The sequence below is a fragment of the Polypterus senegalus genome, unplaced genomic scaffold (genome assembly GCF_016835505.1).
Source record: "Polypterus senegalus isolate Bchr_013 unplaced genomic scaffold, ASM1683550v1 scaffold_3272, whole genome shotgun sequence".
NCBI classification, from domain to species: domain Eukaryota; kingdom Metazoa; phylum Chordata; class Cladistia; order Polypteriformes; family Polypteridae; genus Polypterus; species Polypterus senegalus.
The window spans coordinates 1-19,711 of record NW_024377741.1 but is presented as its reverse complement, the minus strand read 5'-3'; the positions used below and the strand labels follow the sequence as shown (position 1 = coordinate 19,711).

At 41.0% G+C, this 19,711-nt stretch overlaps 1 protein-coding gene across 1 annotated transcript; it reads left to right on the top strand.

Annotated features, from left to right (window-relative positions):
• The first annotated feature begins 1,525 nt into the window (after positions 1–1,525).
• Positions 1,526–11,315, top strand: LOC120519392 (zinc finger protein OZF-like). Its single transcript, XM_039742468.1, has 3 exons — positions 1,526–1,631; positions 4,942–5,399; positions 9,415–11,315. Exons 2-3 carry the CDS (start codon positions 5,102–5,104, stop codon positions 10,749–10,751), a joined length of 1,635 nt encoding a protein of 544 aa, XP_039598402.1. The 5' UTR covers positions 1,526–1,631; positions 4,942–5,101; the 3' UTR covers positions 10,752–11,315.
• Positions 11,316–19,711: the final 8,396 nt, after the last annotated feature.

Genomic DNA, 19,711 nt, shown 5'->3' with positions numbered 1-19,711 from the left:
TCAGACCTCCAAGGTCCCCACCTTCGGCCACCACCCAACTCACACTGCATCTGACCTCCTTGGCCCCTCCCATAGGTGGTGAGACCATGAGAAGGAGGACCCACGTTGCCTCTTCGGGCTGTGCCCGGCCGAGCCCCATGGGTGCAGGCCCGGCAACCAGGTGCTCGCCATCGAGCCCCATCTCCAGGCCTGGCTCCAGAGGGGGGGCCCCGGTGACCCGCATCCGGGCATGGGAAAACGTTGTCCAGAGTTTTTGCTCATCATTGGAGGTTTGTTGAACCGCTCTTTGTCTCATCCCTCACCTAGGACCAGTTTGCCTTGGGTGGCTACCAGGGCATAAAGCCCCGGACAACATAGCTCCTAGGATCATTGGGACACGCAAACCCCTCCATCACGATAAGGTGACGGTTCAATTCATGCAAGGAACACCACTGCTAACTCCGATGTCTAATTAGGTTGTTCAGCTTTAAATGACAGTGCACCCCAGTTTTAGCTGCCGCAGTCCTTAGGTTCTGATTTTTTTCAAACTGGAAAATAACGACTGCCATATTTATGCGGTCTATCTTGAGAGCAGGCATTCCGAGAACCCTAGTACAGATATAGTGATGTAAATTGTACATATCATGTGTCTTTATTTATTGTGACCCCCACCAGGAAGAGCGGATGAGAAAATGAGATATGTCATTGTTTAGTACATTTTGTATTATTATTCAAAGTATTTTATGATATAGTCTCTCTAATATGGAACCATTGTTCAAACGTCTCCTCTCTTCTCTTCTCTATATACACTATAAAAATAAAAAATGTTAAAAAACGAAGGGAGGAATGAGATAAAAGTAAGAATATCTAGAGTGTCGAATGAACAGAGACAGCCCAAAGCACAAAAAATAGGTATTGTCTGGACTCCATATTTATTCGAACAATTTCTTGCAAAGCTTTAAATCAATCACCAGCACCTTAGCATCTTCATCTATGTGTAGCAGGGTCATGTCCTTGCCAGGATTTCGCCCGTATTGTTATAAGATGTATGGTACGATTTACCATCGTGCAGGTGCAATACATCCAGATAACGGAAGACAGTTTACCGAAAACATTGTATACAATGAAATCTTTAGTCTTGAGTATCTACACTGAGGACAACATATTTGGTTTTTATAAAACCTCAATCATCAATATTCATTAAAGAACTTTTCATTTGATACTTTCAATAACATGGGCCCCAATTTATGTTCAATCTGACGACCCTGCCTTTAATCGAAACTGTATATTCTGCGTTCCTGTTATCACGGTAATAAAGACACCTTTTTGTTTCATTGCTCCAGTCTTACTAATCGCAACTCAGCTATAAATGTCGCCTGTTTGATCCATCTGATCATAAGGGCGCCCTCGCTGTTTTCTGTTCAAGTACGTTTTTAACGCGCTGTTGATGTTTGGAGCCAATGACAAGTGGACTTTTATTTCGATACGGTGATTTGTCTTCTGGACCGGAAGTTGATCTTTTTTTTTTTTTTTTTAAGGCGAGCGCTTTGCTCTATACGGACCTTGAACTAATTAGAGTAGAAAAGCAAGACGTTCTTTATGGAATTGGACCAGTTTGGTTAAAGAAAAGCAGCCCTGCGAAAGAGTAGGAGGTACGTATTCACAGACAATTACTGAGAAAATACGGGGCAACGGAGCAGCGCCACCGGAGCTCCCCGTGTGCGGCGTCGCAGCAGAGAAGCGCCCGAAACCGCGTCTTCTTATTTACGGGCCGGCCGAATGTCCGTACTGCTCGCTTGCCTCTGACTTCACGCAGTCGAGTCCCGTTAGGGCTTTATAAAGAGGAAGCCATCATCTCCACACTCCAAGGGGCTCATACTTCCTTGCCCTGTATCACCGCGTTCGCCTGAGAATGCCGTGCACAAAAAGCTCACTGATTATCAGTTGTTTTCCGTCCTCCAGTCAGCGGTACTGTGTGCTATAGGGGGTTCGAGAGTCGACCGAAGCAGCCGTGTACTTTTACGGGTACATCGGACGAGTCTTGGCAGTACAATGTGTATTTGCGAGTTACAGTTGATCAGACACAAAACGCCGCCCACCCTGCGATTTATGCTGACTGAACTAATGAATTCAGTATGAACAGATGAATTTATAGTGTTCGTTTTACGAGAATGGACAGTGGTGTCGAGGCAGCGTAGTAGGTACTAGTAGTGTTCATGTAAAAGCAGCACTTAATTTAATAAAACTCAAAGTTCTGTACTGTCAATTTATAACTAGCACGCTTAAGGGGTATCTGTCAATAGACAGTCCAGTCTTCGTTTCCGGTCACTTAAGCACTGTGTCTCTTCGGAGAATCCTTGAGTACCGCTGGTTTGACTTTGTGTTTATTGAGCAGTTGCTCACAGAGTCCCAAATCAGTCACATTGCCTGCATTATGAGGGAGCGTTAGTTACGGCACTACGGCCATGTGGCGCGATTCCCCTACGGTGATCCAAGATTTTAATTGTTGAGGATCGGAGTGGCTGAACCAGGCCAAGGGGATGCCCACGTAACATGGTGGGACTGGACCAGGATCCCGAGCTGTTTCGTGGTGGGTGCAGCAATGTGCCTTATTAGTTCATGTTCCCTGACTTTAATAACACGCTTAGTTTTAGGGACGCTTGTCACCTCTGTTCATAAAGCCATTCGTATCATTCCCATTGATCTGCATTGCTCAGATTAAGAATCTCATTATATTCACTTGAGCAAAATGTGCAAAGCTTTCAATTATTCAACTTAAGTTTTTTTTTTTTTTTATCCAGCACATCTGCCTCATTTAAAATTATCCAAAATGTTTCCAGGACAAGATCCAACCTGCAAACCTCCAGCTTCACTGAGCCACATGTTTTGGGCCTGCACCAAATTAACATCATTCTGGACAAAAATTTTAAATGCCTCTCAAACAGCCTCGGTGTCACAACCCCTCCTAATTCACTAACAGCTGTGTTTGGTGGGCTCACAGATGGGCTTAAAGTTGATTGTAATTGCCTTCACTGCACTAATGGCACGTAGACTTATCTTGCTCAACTGGAAGAATCCCATCCACCTCTTTTAAGTCAGTGGGTGACTGATGTTGTATACTATTTGAAAGAGGAAAAAATCTAATTCTCACTTAGATTATCTGTGCAAAACTTTAAAACAAAACAGATCTAATCAGTAACATCTTAAAAATAAGCATTTATATTTGGGAGAAGGAATCCTTTTCTGTCTTTACTACTTTTAAAAGTTTTACTCTGGCTGTTGGCCTTCCCCTCTTTGTCATGGGTGGGGGATGAATTGAATTTAGTTTTGTTAAGTTTGACTTGATTGTATGGAATGTTACATGTTTTTAATAAATTCAATCAAAGATTTTTTTAAAAACTCATCTTGTATACATGTAACAGTAAACTGGTCCTTGAAATACATTTCAGTGTTAGGTTCGATAATATTGGGCGGTGAAATAGATTTTAATACTCATCAAGGCAGGGTGATGCAGTAGCTTAACGGTAATTGTCACTGTTGCTTCATGGTTCACCATACTCAGTCGCCGTTTGTGTGAATTTGACACATTCTATCCATGTCTGTGGGAGTTTTTCTTCCCACCTCTCCAAAGATGTGAAAGGTGGGTTAATTGGCCCTGTGTGAGTGGAAACATCTGATTGAACAGAACACATCCTGCCCAGTGCTGCCAGAATAGGCTCCGGCCCACCATGGCCCACATTTGACAGTATGTCATTATGCATTTTGACAAGAGGGTATCATTGGATTGTGCTGATAATTAATAAATAAAACCAGTTTGTACTGAAATTATTCAGTTTATCTGTGTATCGCACTCTTCACTGAGTGCGGGCTCAGAGCGCAGTGACAGGCTTACTTTTTACAAGATACTGAATACAGAATTACGAGGGACTTTCAAAAAGTTTCCACATTTTTATATTTTCATTGCAAACGGTGAAGGCAGGAGGAGTAATTGGGCATTAAAAAGTTGGTACAACGCTGGGAAAATTGCTTCACAAAGGAAGGTGACTATGTAGAAAAGTGATGTAATTTGATTTTGAAAAAAACAAAAAGTGCGGGTACTTTTTGAACGTCCCTCGTAGTACACATGACGCTGATTTTTTTTTTTTTTTTTAACACACAGAATTGCCTCATTTTGTGTATCTTTGTGTAATGGAGTAAAATATTTGAGGACTATAATGTAAAGCCCTGCAGAGGGGGGTGAAGGTGACTCCACATAGGACTGGCCCCCCAGCTGCCTTCAATTCATCACGTACGCAACACTCGCTGCCTTAGAAAGGCTAACAGCATTATTAAAGACCTCAGCCATCCTGCCAAATTCACTCTTCGTACAAAGAGTACAGAGACATTGCCACCCTTAATTTCTTGAAGCTCAGAATTCATCACTGGGGTCTGCCTCTGAAGTGTAATGGTGGTCCTTGATAGTCAAAGATCCAGTCTCCTAACAATTCACCAATCAAAACACAGCATTCGCTAGAGCCCACCATCTCCGTTTTGGCAGGTGAGAATGACAGTTTGCTTGAGGAGACGCTAAGAAGTGACTAAATGAATGCATAACACAAGTAAATGGTAAACTATTTTGTGACACAATTATTTTTGCTTATTTATTTAATTTTGGGTGAAATATTCTTTCTTTGGATAAAAAGTTTGATGATCTGCTGTGCCCAGGGGTGTCTTTCCAGCATCATAGGCCCCAGTGTAAAGTAGTGTGCAATAAACGGAAACATGATGGGACCCCTATGCTTCTGGGGCCCCCCCAGCCATTGCCCATACATTAAGACAGCCCAGGCTGTGCTCGTATTGTGTTTTCTATAAACTGTCTACTTGGATCTCTCTTTCATAGAGGAAGGAGTAACAGTTGAAACTCAGATGTGCTCACATGTTTTGGATTCTCCTGTACAATTACTCTCTCATGTTCTCTTACAGAGTAAAGGAGGAAGCTTTCATTTCTGATCTCTAAAGTGGAGAAAATAAATGTATACCGCTGTCCAGGAGCTCGGAGGAAAGAAGCATTAATACGAAGAGGCTGGGGTCTCGGAAGAGCCAGGTAAAACAAACGGGACGATCCCACAAGGCACACCTTACTATGTTCACCATGGAGAAAAGAAGTGTGGACATTAAACAAGAGGAGTGTGAATGGGAGTCTGTCACCTTTAAAGAGGATTCTGAGCAGAATTCTTACAATGCTGATGTGCAGAAACGTGATGGTATGAAGTGGGTTAAAGAAGAAAACATCAAGTCAGACCCTCTCTCCCTAGAAGAAGAGGTAACAGGGCTGGGCCCCCGCACCCTGCAGGGTCATTCTGTTCACGTGAAGTCGGAATCATTGGAGTGTGATGTGATGAGGGCAGAGAAATCATCGAGTTCGGGTCATTCTGAAGAAGGTAGGTGCAAAAATAAAAGGCACGGTACTCAAGGTCCAAGTCAAAGTTATTTACCTGAGGGGTTTTTTCTTGCTTTCTCTCCATTCTTTTCAAATAAAGACTTAATTGTATGTGTCTAAAATGAAAGAAACTCAATCAGTGAATGTGGTAGCGCTACAATACGTTTAAATGATTTTACACTTGCCAGCTTCGTGCACCCCGTTCAGCGACTGTTCCTGACTTGCGCTTTCTGTTTTCTGGGATCAGCACCTGCTTCCTCGCAGCCATGCCCTGGATAGAAGAATAGGTGGAGAAATGTTAAGTTAAAATGGCAGCATGAGTGTAGCCTAAATTGAGGGAAGTAAACGATTCGGACTGTGGAATAATATTGAAGAAAATGAGGGGAAATGGAAGAACTTTCAAATATCTCCAATGCACAGTAGCATTTTTACATTTTAGAGCAGCCGAAAGAAGAAGAAATAAATGTGTATAAATTTTTATAATCCTCCAAGGGGAAAATAATAAATCCTTCCTTTGACTGAAAGTACCAAGTGGCACACAATCGGTTTGAGCGGGGTGAGAGTAAGAATGGGCCATTAGCAGTAATCCCTAGTTGAAGGCCCTTTGTCGTCATTAATACACAAGCCTGGGCTCTGCCCTTAAGCACAGATTCATTTTTGCTTTTTTTATGCATTCAGAATGTTTTTTAATTTTTTTTAAAAGTTCCACCTGCTTGCTATTGAGGTCTTTGCTTACTGAATTGGTCACACGCCAGGCAGTCCAGCACATACTCAAAAGGCAGGCCTGCTGCCTGCACAGAGCTAAAAATGGATCCAAGTCTGTTAAACATACAAAAATGAAAACATAAAAAATGTCTTTAAGATTAAAGGGAAGTGATAAATCTCCACTCTGCTATTTATAATTAAAGAGATTTATTATAGAATTCTTTCTTGGCATGAAACCATACTGCTGCTCACTAATCATCACCTCACTTCTTAACTGAGCTTCCACTACTCTTTCCCATAACTTCATGCTGTGACTCATCAATTTTATTCCCCTGTAGTTACTGCAGTCCTGCACATCCCCGTTATTCTTAAATATCAGCAGCAATACACTTCTTCTCCTCCTCAGGCATCCTCTCCCTTTCCAAGATTCCATTAAACAATCTGGTTAAAAACTCCACTGCCATCTCTCCTAAACACCTCCATGCTTCCACAGGCAAAACAGGCTGGGTAGGGGGGTAAAAAAAAAAAGTCTTAATCTAAAGGATTTTGACCCTCAGCCAGAATATAGCAGCAGAGGATAGTCCTTTGGAAGTGACATTGGGTGACCTGCCTCATGATGCTGCACCCACAGAGCACAAGGTTCCTTTAATAAACACGAAAGAATTAATAAACAACACAATATAAAATAAAGCCATAACATTTAAAAAGCAAAAAAAAAAAGACATTAAAGAAAAATATTTGAAAAACTACAAAGCCATTTAAAAACAAAGGAAAAACTTGAGCCAGAGCAGCAACCATGTCTGAACCACGACACAGAGATGTTCAGCTTAATCACCGAGTGGGACAGTTAATGCCAATATATGGAGGGCTGCTGCTTTCAAACTTGTAACAAAGCAAAGCTCGTCATGTGGTGTGAAGCTTTGCATAGCTCAGGCTGCTCACTGCTTTATTTACATGAGATTGTGGTCCCTCTTCATTTGTGTTATGTGCTTCTTCTCCTCACATTATATTTGGTCATGTGACAAATTTCATTTATGTTATTTTTTTAAAAAAAAAGGATCTTTCCAGTCTCATTTTTCACTGTGTACATTTTTTTCTTCACTTTTTTTTGTTGGGGCCCTTTAATGCTGGGTTTTTGTCAGTGTCGATATGAAACAGAGATTATTTCAAATGTGTCACTTGATGCCACTGCCCACCTGCCAAGTTGTTTGCCTGAGTAAGGTAAAGTCATCTCTGATGGAGGATTGCAGAAATCATCTGGTTAGAAGGGGTCCTTTCATAGGATTGGCTGTCTTAGCTGTGGAATAGCCATTTGGTGGAGGCAGCTTGATGGCCGAGGTCTCCAGGACTCAGAACAAATCCAAATCATATTATATGATATCATCTACTGTTAAATTCTGCTTCATACTTGTAATATTTCTATTGTACTATTATATTGATGATTACTTGTGTTCTGTTCGGTGTATTGTATTGTTTTGACACCCACTGCACGCCCAACCTACCTTTCTTCCATTTTTTTCCCTACAAGGGTTTCTTTGGGAGTTTTTCCTGGTCTTCTTAGAGAGTCAAGGCTGGGGGGCTGTCAAGAGGCAGGGCCTGTTAAAGCCCATTGTGGCATGGCTTGTGTGATTTTGGTCTATACAAAAATAAATTGAAATTGATCAAAGTCTGTCCTCCTGATGACTGAACTCCGTCTCTCACACAATTTTAATCAAATATTTTTAATCAATACAGGATAATTTTTAGAGTTTAATACAATTATGTATTTAAATGAAGTTGTAACAATGAATTATTAAAAACAAAAGGAGAAGCATTGAAGGTAACTAAAGGGTTAAATAAACGTGGCTTGAAGCTTGAACACGTCAGGTCTGCCTCAGGAGCCACCAACGTAATTGCTAAGGTTAAAATGAAGTAAATGAGTAATTAAAACCCCCTTAAAAAGCAAGCACAGACTAGTGAGAAAGCCCAAAACGACCTTAACTATGAAGCGATGATAAGATCAATGGGAAAACCCGTAGGACACCCCTATTAATGAAGTGATGTTCAGAATAATGGAAGAACTGACGTGTATACGAAGTGGCTGCAGTTGATTGGCTTAGATGACAAAATTCTGCATATTAAGAGTCAGGTGAGGTGATGTGTTAGATAAGGTAAAGATAATAGAAAAGTATAAAAGAGTATGAATTACTTTATTGAGTGCTTACTCCATAGACTGAGACATTTGTCCATATCTGTGTGCAAATAAAGAACTGTTCTGCATTTTCATCTGGTCTCCGTGAATGACTTCTTTGAAAAACAGAAAGTTTTTTCCACAACAATATTTCTTTTCAGGATCAAAACTCTTTGGCAAGCACTGATATAATCGGAAACTGAAAATTTTCATAAAATTACTGTTACTTTGTCCTTCCCTAGCTTATGTTTAAATTCCCTTTTATCTCTATTTTTTCATTCTTCATTATTTAATTCCTATCATTTATGTTAATATTGTTATTTTTATGCATTCTTTGTCAATTTTATGTTATTTACTATTTAGCTTCTTTGTGCTTATTCTTGTTCTCTTATGTTCCTTGTGTTTTATGGGTAGACCCTCAATAGGTGGGAGAACCCATTACATCACTGCTAAGGACCTCCCCAGCCCCATAAAAGGAAAGCTGGGAAGTGGAATTCCCTGCAGTTCATTGAATGTGCTTTGGTGGAGTGTTAGTGTTTTTAACTATTACTACTGACATTGGATTTTCTGTTTTTTGACTCTTTTTGTCTTTCGTTGTAGGATTAAAATATAGTATTTTGTATTGGGACTTGTTAGCTTTTGGATTACCTTGTTGGTAACTCCTTTTGCTTTTATGCTGGTTAGAGAATTATTGTTATTTTCATTATGTGCAAGTAAATCTACTTATATAAAGATTCTTTTGTCGCCTGATAATCTACATACCAGGGGTTTACGGTAATCCTCTCTTTTGTGATGACATTTGTATTATATTTTGGGAGTTTTCATATATATTTTTGAACTTTTGAAGCATTTGGCCTGGTGTATGCTGAAGCCAGTCTGTAAAGTATGAACTGAAACTGCACTAGAGTGTTCCTTTTCTGGGAAGGCTGATTAGAATTCTGGCCTGCTTTGTGGTTATAATTTGGAGTTCTCATAAGATTTTGGATATTTCATGTACAATCAGAAAAAGTACCCTGTTATTTGTAAAATGTATTTATGTAAAAATGAATAATCCATCTAACACTGAATGCCTTGTGTTTAATCTCTTTGTAAAGCTCTCTTTTGGCTGATTTAAAACATTGTGCATCTGTTTTTGATGCAGGTTTACAACAGAGTGGAGGCTTCTCCCTGTCTTCATTTGCTCAGATGTCAGCTTTTCTCCCAAGCAGATCACAGCAGAAACAGTGTGATGAAGATACAAAGAAAGTGGCAGCTGGAATAGTGGATTTCACACCATCCTCTTTGCGATATAGTTCTTTGCCTGTTGAGAACTTAACATTGATGGGCACCCTCAACACCCAACAGGAGTACAGCTCAAATCCGGTAGATATGTATGTCCTTCAAGAGTCCAAGAAAAATTTTAAACCCAACTCTAGTTATAACCAGAGGTGTTATAAGAAATTGAAGGCTTATTGCTGCCCTGAATGTGGCAAACGATTCTGCCACATTGGAAGTCTGGAGAAACACTCAAGAATTCACAATGAAGAGATGAATACTCCCCAGGATAAGCCATTTAGCTGTCCTGAATGTGGCAAACAATTCCTCACTAACAGTAATCTTTTGAGACACACAAGAATTCACACTGGAGAGAAACCATATTCCTGCTCTGACTGTGGCAGAAGATTCTCACAAATAACTCACCTCCAGACACATGCAAGGATTCACACTGGGGAGCAGCCATATGAGTGTTCTGACTGTGGGAAACGTTTTTCCAGCAGTAGCACACTTCAGACACACAGAAGGATTCACACAGGGGAGAAGCCATATTTCTGTATTCACTGTGGCATACGATTTTCTGACAGGAGCAGTCTTCACAAGCATTCAAGAGTTCACTCTGGGGAAAAACCATATTGCTGTTCTGAATGTGGAAGACGATTTTTTGACAATAGCAGTCTTCAGAGACACACAAGAATTCACACTGGAGAAAAGCCATATTGCTGTTCTGAATGTGGTAAACGATTTTCACAAAGTAGTAGCCTTGTCGTGCACAAAAGAATTCATACTGGGGAGAAGCCATATTGCTGTTCTGAATGTGGAAAGGAATTCTCCAATCGCACTGCTCTTGTGGTGCACACAAGAATTCACACTGGGGAGAAGCCTCATTGCTGTTCTGAATGTGGCAAGCGATTTTCACAAATCAGCCATCTTCAGCAACACACAAGAATTCACACTGGTGAAAAACCCTACTCATGTTCAGAATGTGGCAAACGATTCTCTGACAGGGGCAGTCTTCAGAAACACACAAGAATTCACACTGGAGAGAAGCCGTACTGCTGTTCAGACTGTGGCAAACGGTTCTCCATAAGCAGCAGCCTTCAGACCCACAGAAGAATTCACACTGGAGAGAAACCGTATTGCTGTTCTGAATGTGGCAAACTATTCTCACAAGTTGTCCATCTTCAGAAACACATGAGACAACACACTGTAAGTTCCAAATGACTTTTCTGAATTAGAAATAGGGACAGAGATAATAAGGTTAAAAAAATGCAGTCTGAAATAAGACTAGTGTGGAAAAAGACAACTAAAACTGAGCATATTGTTCTTGGATCCACACCAAAAGAAAACCTTGCAGGCTCATCTAGATATCCTGTCAGTGGTGCTTGAATAGAACTTGCCATTAGTGGGGACTGTGCAAGAAGTACACAGAGAACTCACAACCATTTGTAAAAAGAAAGCTATTGTTTATCCTTATCACAATGACAATTTTGGAGTCTTTTTTTAAATGGGAAAAAAACATTATGGTAATGTAATTAAAATACCTAGTTTATGTTTTGGCACATAATACTGTGTGTTATGGCAATAAAGCCTAATGCATAAGCCCAACAGATGCATGGAATCTGATTTGGTGAAACACCTACAGATATACAACTGGAGGACAACAGTAATGGCTGAGCAGCTAGTCATAACTGTAGAATGTTGGGTTAGTGTGTATAATTTATTTCTATGTATTTTGTTTACTAAACTGTTTTATTTATTTTGTTTACACTTTGTATCATATTTATAGTTTTAGAGCCATCATGTTTTTCACTTACAAAAAAAGTGAAAAATCTTATTAATGTCTCTCTTTCTCTTTTTATGCCTGTCTGTGGCATTTATTAAACTTATAAAATTTCAGTCATGTAGTGACTATTAAATTTAGCTTTTTTGATTTAATACATGACTCATTAAAAAACTGATAATGTTTCTGTTGCGTTGTTGACAATGTTTATGAGAGAACAGCACTATAATATGATTGAGCTGTTGTAATTCATATCTTTAATATGTTTTGCTGTAACTGTTGTTTGTTAATTTGTTAATCTGTAACATTTGTTTACATGTGTATTTTTGTCTTTTTAGAGGTTTTCAATCATGAGGATTCCATTTCTGTTATTATTTTCACTGTTTTCTTTGTAATTTAAGTTTACTTTCACTTACCTCTTAGTTTATTTTACTTATGCCACACCGTTTCAAATGTCATATGACCACAATCATCACGTTACTCATATAACAGAAGCTAGAATATAAATATGGCAACATTTGGCCTTTATGTTAACTCTCAGTGGATATAAACACATTCTGATCTTCAGAGGGATAGTCAGTTTTATGATCCAGTAGGCCAGTCCATGTTCTGCAAATCGGAGTTCACTTGCTTGTCGGTGAATGACGGACTGTGCATTTGGCATCTAAATTCAACACTGTTTGCAGTGATAACTCATGATAACAATCCTAGCAGTAGGGACTACTTGGCAATAAAGCTAACTATCGTTATGAAGATCATATTTTTGCATCCTTCGAGGGATAATATAAAGTGTGAAATGTCACCATAATAATATGGTAACTTCTGTTATGTTATTAATGTGTCAGTTGTGGACAAGTGACCATTAGAACCATTGCATAAATTACAAAAACTAAGACATCAAAAAAAAAAAAAGTTTAATTACAAACATGAAAATAACAACAGAAATGGAATCCCTTGGAATAAATACCCTTAAATCGATTACAGTATTCATATTACAGTAAGATTCTACACATTCTATTTTTTGCTGTTATTTTTTACATTGTTAAATATTTTTCCATTATTTTTACTAGTCTGAATATTTTTTGTTAATACACCATGATAGGATTTTGTACAAGCTGAAAATGCATGTGTTTTTAATTGCTTCATACACTTTTTGATATAAATCTATAACTCTCTGTTTGAAATCTTAATCACTGTAGTCCTTTGGGTGTTAGAACTCAGTTTTAAAAAACGGACCTGGAGCAAAAGCAATAATATGTGAGATGGCTGAACATTTTATGAAATTGCAATGTCAAGCACTGAATTCTGTCATTTTTCAAACATTGTGTAATTTAGGCTGCTTATGACTTTTTCATTTTCTATGCTGTTATTATTTCAATTTTATTTGTTGTTTTACCTTAGTTTTTTTGCCTCTGATTTCACCATCTAATAAAACAATTGGCAGCTAGAAACTGAACATCTATGTTGAGAAAAATATTTGATTATTGAAAAACTTGAGTAATCAGTCTTTGATGACTGGGTTATCATTAAGTGACAGTTAAATTTATTTTTTAATTGAGTATCTGGTTTATTTTGCATTTAAGCATTTTGCATTATTATTCCTTAAAGGAATAATACTATATATATATATATATATATATATATATATATATATATATATATATATATATATATATATATATATATATTTATTTATTGTGGACTTGAACCCGGACACACACAGACGGACATCTTAAGCTCACCACACACTATTTATTTACAATATTTACAATATCAAAACTCGTGCACACAAACCCCAGTGCCTCTTGCACCGTTCCCCCAATGTCCAGGCCTCACAGTCTTTGTGCCTCTCTCCTGGCCTCCTCCCGTCCTCTCTCTAGCTCCGTCTCTCTTCCACCCGACTTCCACCATCGACTGAAGGGAGGCGGCCCCTTAAATAGGAACCCGGATTGGCTCCAGCTGCTTCCCGGCACTCCTCCGTAGCCATGCCCCAGTGTGGCGGAAGTGCCGGCTCGCGCACCTCGGAAGCCGTCCAGGTGCCCCCTGTCATCTTCATACATATACATACACACAGTGGGTACTGTCACGCTTGGGTCACAGATTTGCACAGAGACACAGAAGGTCGTAGAAAAAAAAAGAAGAATTTTTATTCAGACACCGCAAACACATGAGCTTAAACGTGCTCCATGACAAGTCAGATATAACAGTTCCGCTAGGAGCAGAGAGAGATAAAAGCAAACAATCAATTCCCAAACTGACAGGCGCTGCAAGGCTTATAAGTCGGCGGAGTACCGCTCGAGGCTTGTATTACGCGTTATAGTGCAAGGATAAGGAGCAATGTGTAGTCAGTGTTTCAGGGTTTGTGGTTTTCCCAGGGGCGTCTGTCTCTATTTGGGGTGCGATCAGCCCTCCAGCTCACACCCTCCCCCTCAGCTTTATTCACATTCCTGTGAATCAAGCGACTCTCTGTACTAGGTTCATTTAGTCGTGATAATACATCTGCGTTGACGTGTTCAGAACCTGGTCGGTGCTTTACTGTGAAACTGTAAGGTTGTAAACCCAGAAACCATCTCATTAGACGAGAGTTTGTATCTTTCTGTCGGTACAACCACTGGAGTGGAGCATGATCAGTTACCAAAGTGAAGTTTCGTCCCCACAAGTAATAGCGAAGCGCTTCCACAGCCCACTTAATTGCCAAGCATTCTTTCTCAATTGTAGAATAATTGCGTTCCCTAGGAAGTAATTTCCTACTCAAATATGTGATTGGATGTTCTTCTCCATCAAAAATTTGTGACAGGACTGCGCACACCAAATGCACTTGCGTCTGTTTGCAAGATAAAATCTTTTGTGAAATCCGGGTTCCTTAGAACCGGGTAAGAAGACAATGCTTTTTTTAAATCGTTGAAAGAACGTTCGCAATTTTCTGTCCACAGGACAGGTCGGTTTTTTCTGCCTCTAGTAAGTTCTGTAAGAGGAGCAGCTCTATGTGCAAAATTTGGAATGAATTTTCTGTAGTAACCAGCGAGTCCCAGAAAGCGCGTACTTGTTTCTGTGTCTCAGGTCTCGGGTAAACAAGCATTTCTTCTATTTTCCTTAATTGTGGCCTAAGTAAACCCTTGCCCATAGAATAGCCTAAGTAATGAGTCTCGGACATGCCTAGTTTACATTTCTTAGGGTTAGCAGTAAGGCCAGCCTGTCTCAAGCTTTCAAGAACGGCTTGAAGCCGCTCTAAGTGTGTTTTCCAATCATTGCTAAAAATCACGACATCGTCAAGGTATGCCCCAGCATATTCAGAGTGAGGACGTAGGATCTGATCCATCATACGCTGAAAAGTTAGAGGTGCCGTGAAGACCAAACGGGAGTCTTGTAAATTCATAGAGTCCGTCAGGAGTCGCAAATGCCGTTTTCTCACAACTGCTAGCCTCTAAAGGCACCTGCCAATAGCCTTCGTGAGATCTAGCGTGGAGATATAGCTCGCCTGACCCAGTTTTTCCAACAGTTCATCGACACGGGGCATGGGATAAGCATCGAATTTAGAGACCTTATTCAAGCGTCTGAAATCGATACAGAACCGAACCGAACCGTCTTGCTTTGGGACTAATACGACTGGGCTGCACCAGTCACTTTTACTTTCACGAATTACACCCAGTGTCAGCATCTTTTTTACCTCTTCGCACAATATTTCGCGCTTCGGTATCCGGAACGGCCGCATCTGTACGCGAACATCAGGTGCAGTGGTAATTTTATGTTTTGTAATGTTAGTCTTGCCTGGTAAATCTGAAAAGACATCAGTGTTCCGTTCTATCAAAGATAACAGTTCTGTCTTTTGCGTGTCAGTAAGATCGTTACCAATGGTAACATCGGACTGAGAAACAGCAGCCAAGGAAGTGTTAACCTCTTGTCGGTCGTGCCATTCCTTCAAGAGGTTAATGTGTAAAATCTGGAATGGTTTGCGCCGCCGGTATTCTAACCTTGTAATTTACGGACTCATACGCTCCTCAATAATGGCGGGCCCTGCCATTTAGCTAAGAATTTGTGTGGATCCGAGGGAACCAGTACCAAAACACGATCGCCAGGTTTGAACTCACGGAGCTTGCTGCGCCTATCGTAAAGACGCTTCTGAGTTTCCTGTTCTCGTTGTTGGTGTTCCACAGCAATAGAGGAAAGCATAGAAATTCTGTCTTGCAACGAAATTAGTCGATCTGCAAAGCTTCGACCTTAGCTGCTCTCTCGTTTCCTATCCATTCCTCACGTACCACATCCAGGATGCCTCGCGGCCGCCTGCCGAATAACAACTCGAAGGGACTCAAGCCAGTGGACGCCTGTGGTGATTCTCGCACCGCGTACAAAACAAACGGTAGGACAGTGTTCCATGTTGTGGGATCATTATGAGCAACTCGCCTGATCATCTGTTTCAATGTTTTGTTAAATCGCCGGTTAAACCATTCGTTTGAGGATGGTAAACAGTAGTACTCAATTTCTTAATAGCAAAGCTGTCACACAATTGTTTCATCACGAGAAGTGAAAGGTGTGCCCTGATCAGTTAAGATTTCTCTAGGGATACCAATACGAGTAAAAGTTTCACATAGTGCTTTGGCTACAGCCGAAGAGTTGGCCTTTTCAGCGCATCATTTCTGGATATCGTGTCGCATAATCAACCAACACCAGCAAATATTGGTACCCATCCTTAGTCTTAGGTAATGGTCCCACAATATCTAATCCCACACGCTGAAAGGGAACTTCCAATATGGGCATAGGACAAAGGGGAGCCCGAGGAGGCTTATAAGCAGAGACGATCTGGCAGTCTGGACATGAAGTACAAAATCGTTCAACATCTTTTCCCATATTAAGCCAATAAAATCGTTTTGATAACCGGTCTCTAGTTTTGTCGGCACCGAGGTGCCCCAAGATGTGTGAATGTGCCAGATGCAAAACAGTTTCCCTATGTGCTTCAGGTACCACCAGTTGTTCAATAAATTCCCCCTCCAAATGATCTGAGATCACTCTGAAAAGGCAACCGTCCTTTTCTATAAAGTGTGGCACCCCCGGAATTACGCTCTTGGTAATAAGAGTCAATAGCAGGGCGAGCCTGTTTAAATGCATATTCTAATGAGCTATCAGTATGCTGCAAACGCACAAAATCTGATTGTTCGTTAACACTCGGTTTGTGTTCGGAGGCGTTTGCAATCTGGGAAGATGTAGAAGGAGCAGCCCATTCTGGAAGATTGTCGGGGGTGACCTCCTCCGTCTCGCTGGAGAGATCGGGTTCAATATCTAAGTTGGGCTCTAGATTTTCCCGCCGCTACCAGTTCTTCGTCTTGGATTTCTTCTTCTTCTCCCCCACCAAGTTCATTAGTGGACTGGACTACTGGTCCCTTACATTTATTAATCAGTTTCGGAAAAAGGGCATTTCTCCGTCCTATGAGTAATGGCCAAGGGCACGAGTCCGAAACGGCAGACCAAACCTTAAAGTGGCGCCCCCTATAAGTTAAAGGAAGAAGTAAAGTCTGATAATCTTTAACATCACCATGTACACAGCGTATTTTTACAGTCTCACAGTCTCTAAGGCATTGTTCATTAAGACAGTCTCGTCTCACAATACAAAGGTCACTTCCGAATCTAACAATGCTGAGATTTCTCTGTCCCAATTTCACCGGGATCAACAAGCCATCTTTTCCATCCGGATATGTAATAGTTGAGCAACAAATCTCGCCAGTCCAATCCCATTGAATGAGCTGGAGACAAGGACAATCTCTTGCCAAATGGCCGAGCTGATCACATCGGAAACATCTACGGTCGGCTCCGTTTCCGAAATATCCTCTGCGACGTCCACGTCGACGTGCTCTGTAGTCCACGGTCTCGTCGACCGCTGTTGCCGCTGTCTCCCCAGAAACAGGCGTCCCATCTACGACTGGATTTCCCGGGTCCTACCTGACCCCATTAGATTTTCAGGTCCTGCAGCTTGTCGATCGAAGCGACGAGAATGTCCTGGACGTTCGTTCACAGGTTGCGAAGCAGCACGAAATCCACCGCTCTTTCTCCAAGTGGACTGTGAACCCTCTAATCGTCTGGACATAATCGTTAATGATTTAATATCATGGCGTAGAAATTCATCTCGAAGAACTTCAGGTATGCCGGCCAGTAATATATTCACGACAACTGTTTCCATCACGTCTCCTTCAAACCAACAGTGCACTTTATGTATCAAATCTTGAATTTGCGCACGGATTGGGTCATCCATGTTTAGTTTCCAGTCTTTAAGTGCAAATGTTTTAGACTTCTGAAATAAGTCTTCGGCGGCATCCATCTGTGCAACCACTTCTGGTACCACTTGTCACGCTTGGGTCACAGATTTGCACAGAGACACAGAAGGTCGTAGAAAAAAGAAGGATTTTTATTCAGACACCGCAAACACATGAGCTTAAACGTGCTCCATGACAAGTCAGATATAACAGTTCCGCTAGGAGCAGAGAGAGATAAAAGCAAACAATCAATTCCCAAACTGACAGGCGCTGCGCAAGGCTTATAAGTCGGCGGAGTACCGCGCGAGGCTTGTATTACGCGTTATAGTGCAAGGATAAGGAGCAATGTGTAGTCAGTGTTTCAGGGTTTGTGGTTTTCCCAGGGGCGTCTGTCTCTATTTGGGGTGCGATCAGCCCTCCAGCTCACAGTACGGAAAGTATTCAGACCCCCTTCAATTTTTCACTCTGTTATATTGCAGCCATTTGCTAAAATCATTTAAATTATTTTTTCCTCATTAATGTACACACAGCACCCCATATTGACAGACAAAAAAAAAATTTTTTTGAAATTGTTGCAGATTTATTAAAAAAGACAAACTGAAATATCACATGGTCCTAAGTATTCAGACCCTTTGCTCAGTATTTAGTAGAAGCACCCTTTTGAGCCAATACAGCCATGAGTCTTCTTGGGAAAGATGCAACAAGTTTTTCACACCTAGATTTGGGGATCCTCTGCCATTCCTCCTTGCAGATCCTCTCCAGTTCTTTCAGGTTGGATGGTAAACGTTGGTGTACAGCCATTTTTAGGTCTCTCCAGAGATGCTCAATTGGGTTTAAGTCAGGGCTCTGGCTGGGCCATTCAAGAACAGTCACAGAGTTGTTGTGAAGCCACTCCTTCGTTATTTTAGCTGTGTGCTTAGGGTCATTGTCTTGTTGGAAGGTAAACCTTCGGCCCAGTCGCAGGTCCTTAGCACTCTGGAGAAGGTTTTTGTCCAGGATATCCCTGTACTTGGCCGCATTCATCTTTCCTTCGATTGCAACCAGTCGTTCTGTCCCTGCAGCTGAAAAACACCCCACAGCATGATGCTGCCACCACCATGCTTCACTGTGGGACTGTATTGACCAGTGATGAGCAGTGCCTGGTTGTCTCCACACATACCACTTAGAATTAAGGCCAAAAAGTTCTATCTTGGTCTCATCAGACCAGAGAATCTTATTTCTCACCATCTCAGAGTCCTTCAGGTGTCTTTTAGCAAACTCCATACGGGCTGTCATGTGTCTTGCACTGAGGAGAGGCTTCTGGCAGGCCACTCTGCCATAAAGCCCTGACTGGTGGAGGGCTGCAGTGATGGTTGACTTTCTACAACTTTCGCCCATCTCCTGACTGCATCTCTGAGCTCAGCCAAAGTGATCTTTGGGTTCTTCTTTACCTCTCTCTCACCAAGGCTCTTCTCCCCCGGTAGCTCAGCTTGGCTGGACGGCCAGCTCTAGGAAGGGTTCTGGTCGTCCCAAACGTCTTCCATTTAAGGATTATGGAGGCCACTGTGCTCTTGGGAACCTTAAGTGCAGCAGAAATTTTTTTGTAACCTTGGCCAGATCTGTGCCTTGCCACAATTCTGTCTCTGAGCTCTTCAGGCAGTTCCTTTGACCTCATGATTCTCATTTGCTCTGACTTGCATTGTGAGCTGTAAGGTCTTATATAGACAGGTGTGTGGCTTTCCTAATCAAGTCCAATCAGTATAATCAAACACAGCTGGACTCAAATGAAGGTGATCTCAAGGATGATCAGAAGAAATGGAAGCACCTGAGTTAAATATATGAGTGCCACAGCAAAGGGTCTGAATACTTAGGACCAGGTGATATTTCAGTTTTTCTTTTTTAATAAATCTGCAACAATTTCAAAATATAATTTTTTTTTTGTCTGTCAATATGGGGTGCTGTGTGTACATTAATGAGGAAAAATAATAATTTAAATGATTTTAGCAAAAGGCTGCAATATAACAAAGAGTGAAAAAATTGAAGGGGGTCTGAATACTTTCCGTACCCACTATTTATATTTTTTTGCACCATACTTTTTACTTTTGCTTGAGTACATTTGTGACGAAGAAACGCTACTCTTACTCCACTACATTGAGCAACACTCGACTTGTTACTTTTTT

Coding starts and splice junctions, on each gene's coding strand:
- LOC120519392 (XM_039742468.1), top strand. CDS start 5,102: ATGTTCACCATGGAGAAAAGAAGTGTGGACATTAAACAAGAGGAGTGT. Junction 5,400..9,414: donor TTCGGGTCATTCTGAAGAAG/GTAGGTGCAAAA, acceptor TTTTTGATGCAG/GTTTACAACAGAGTGGAGGC.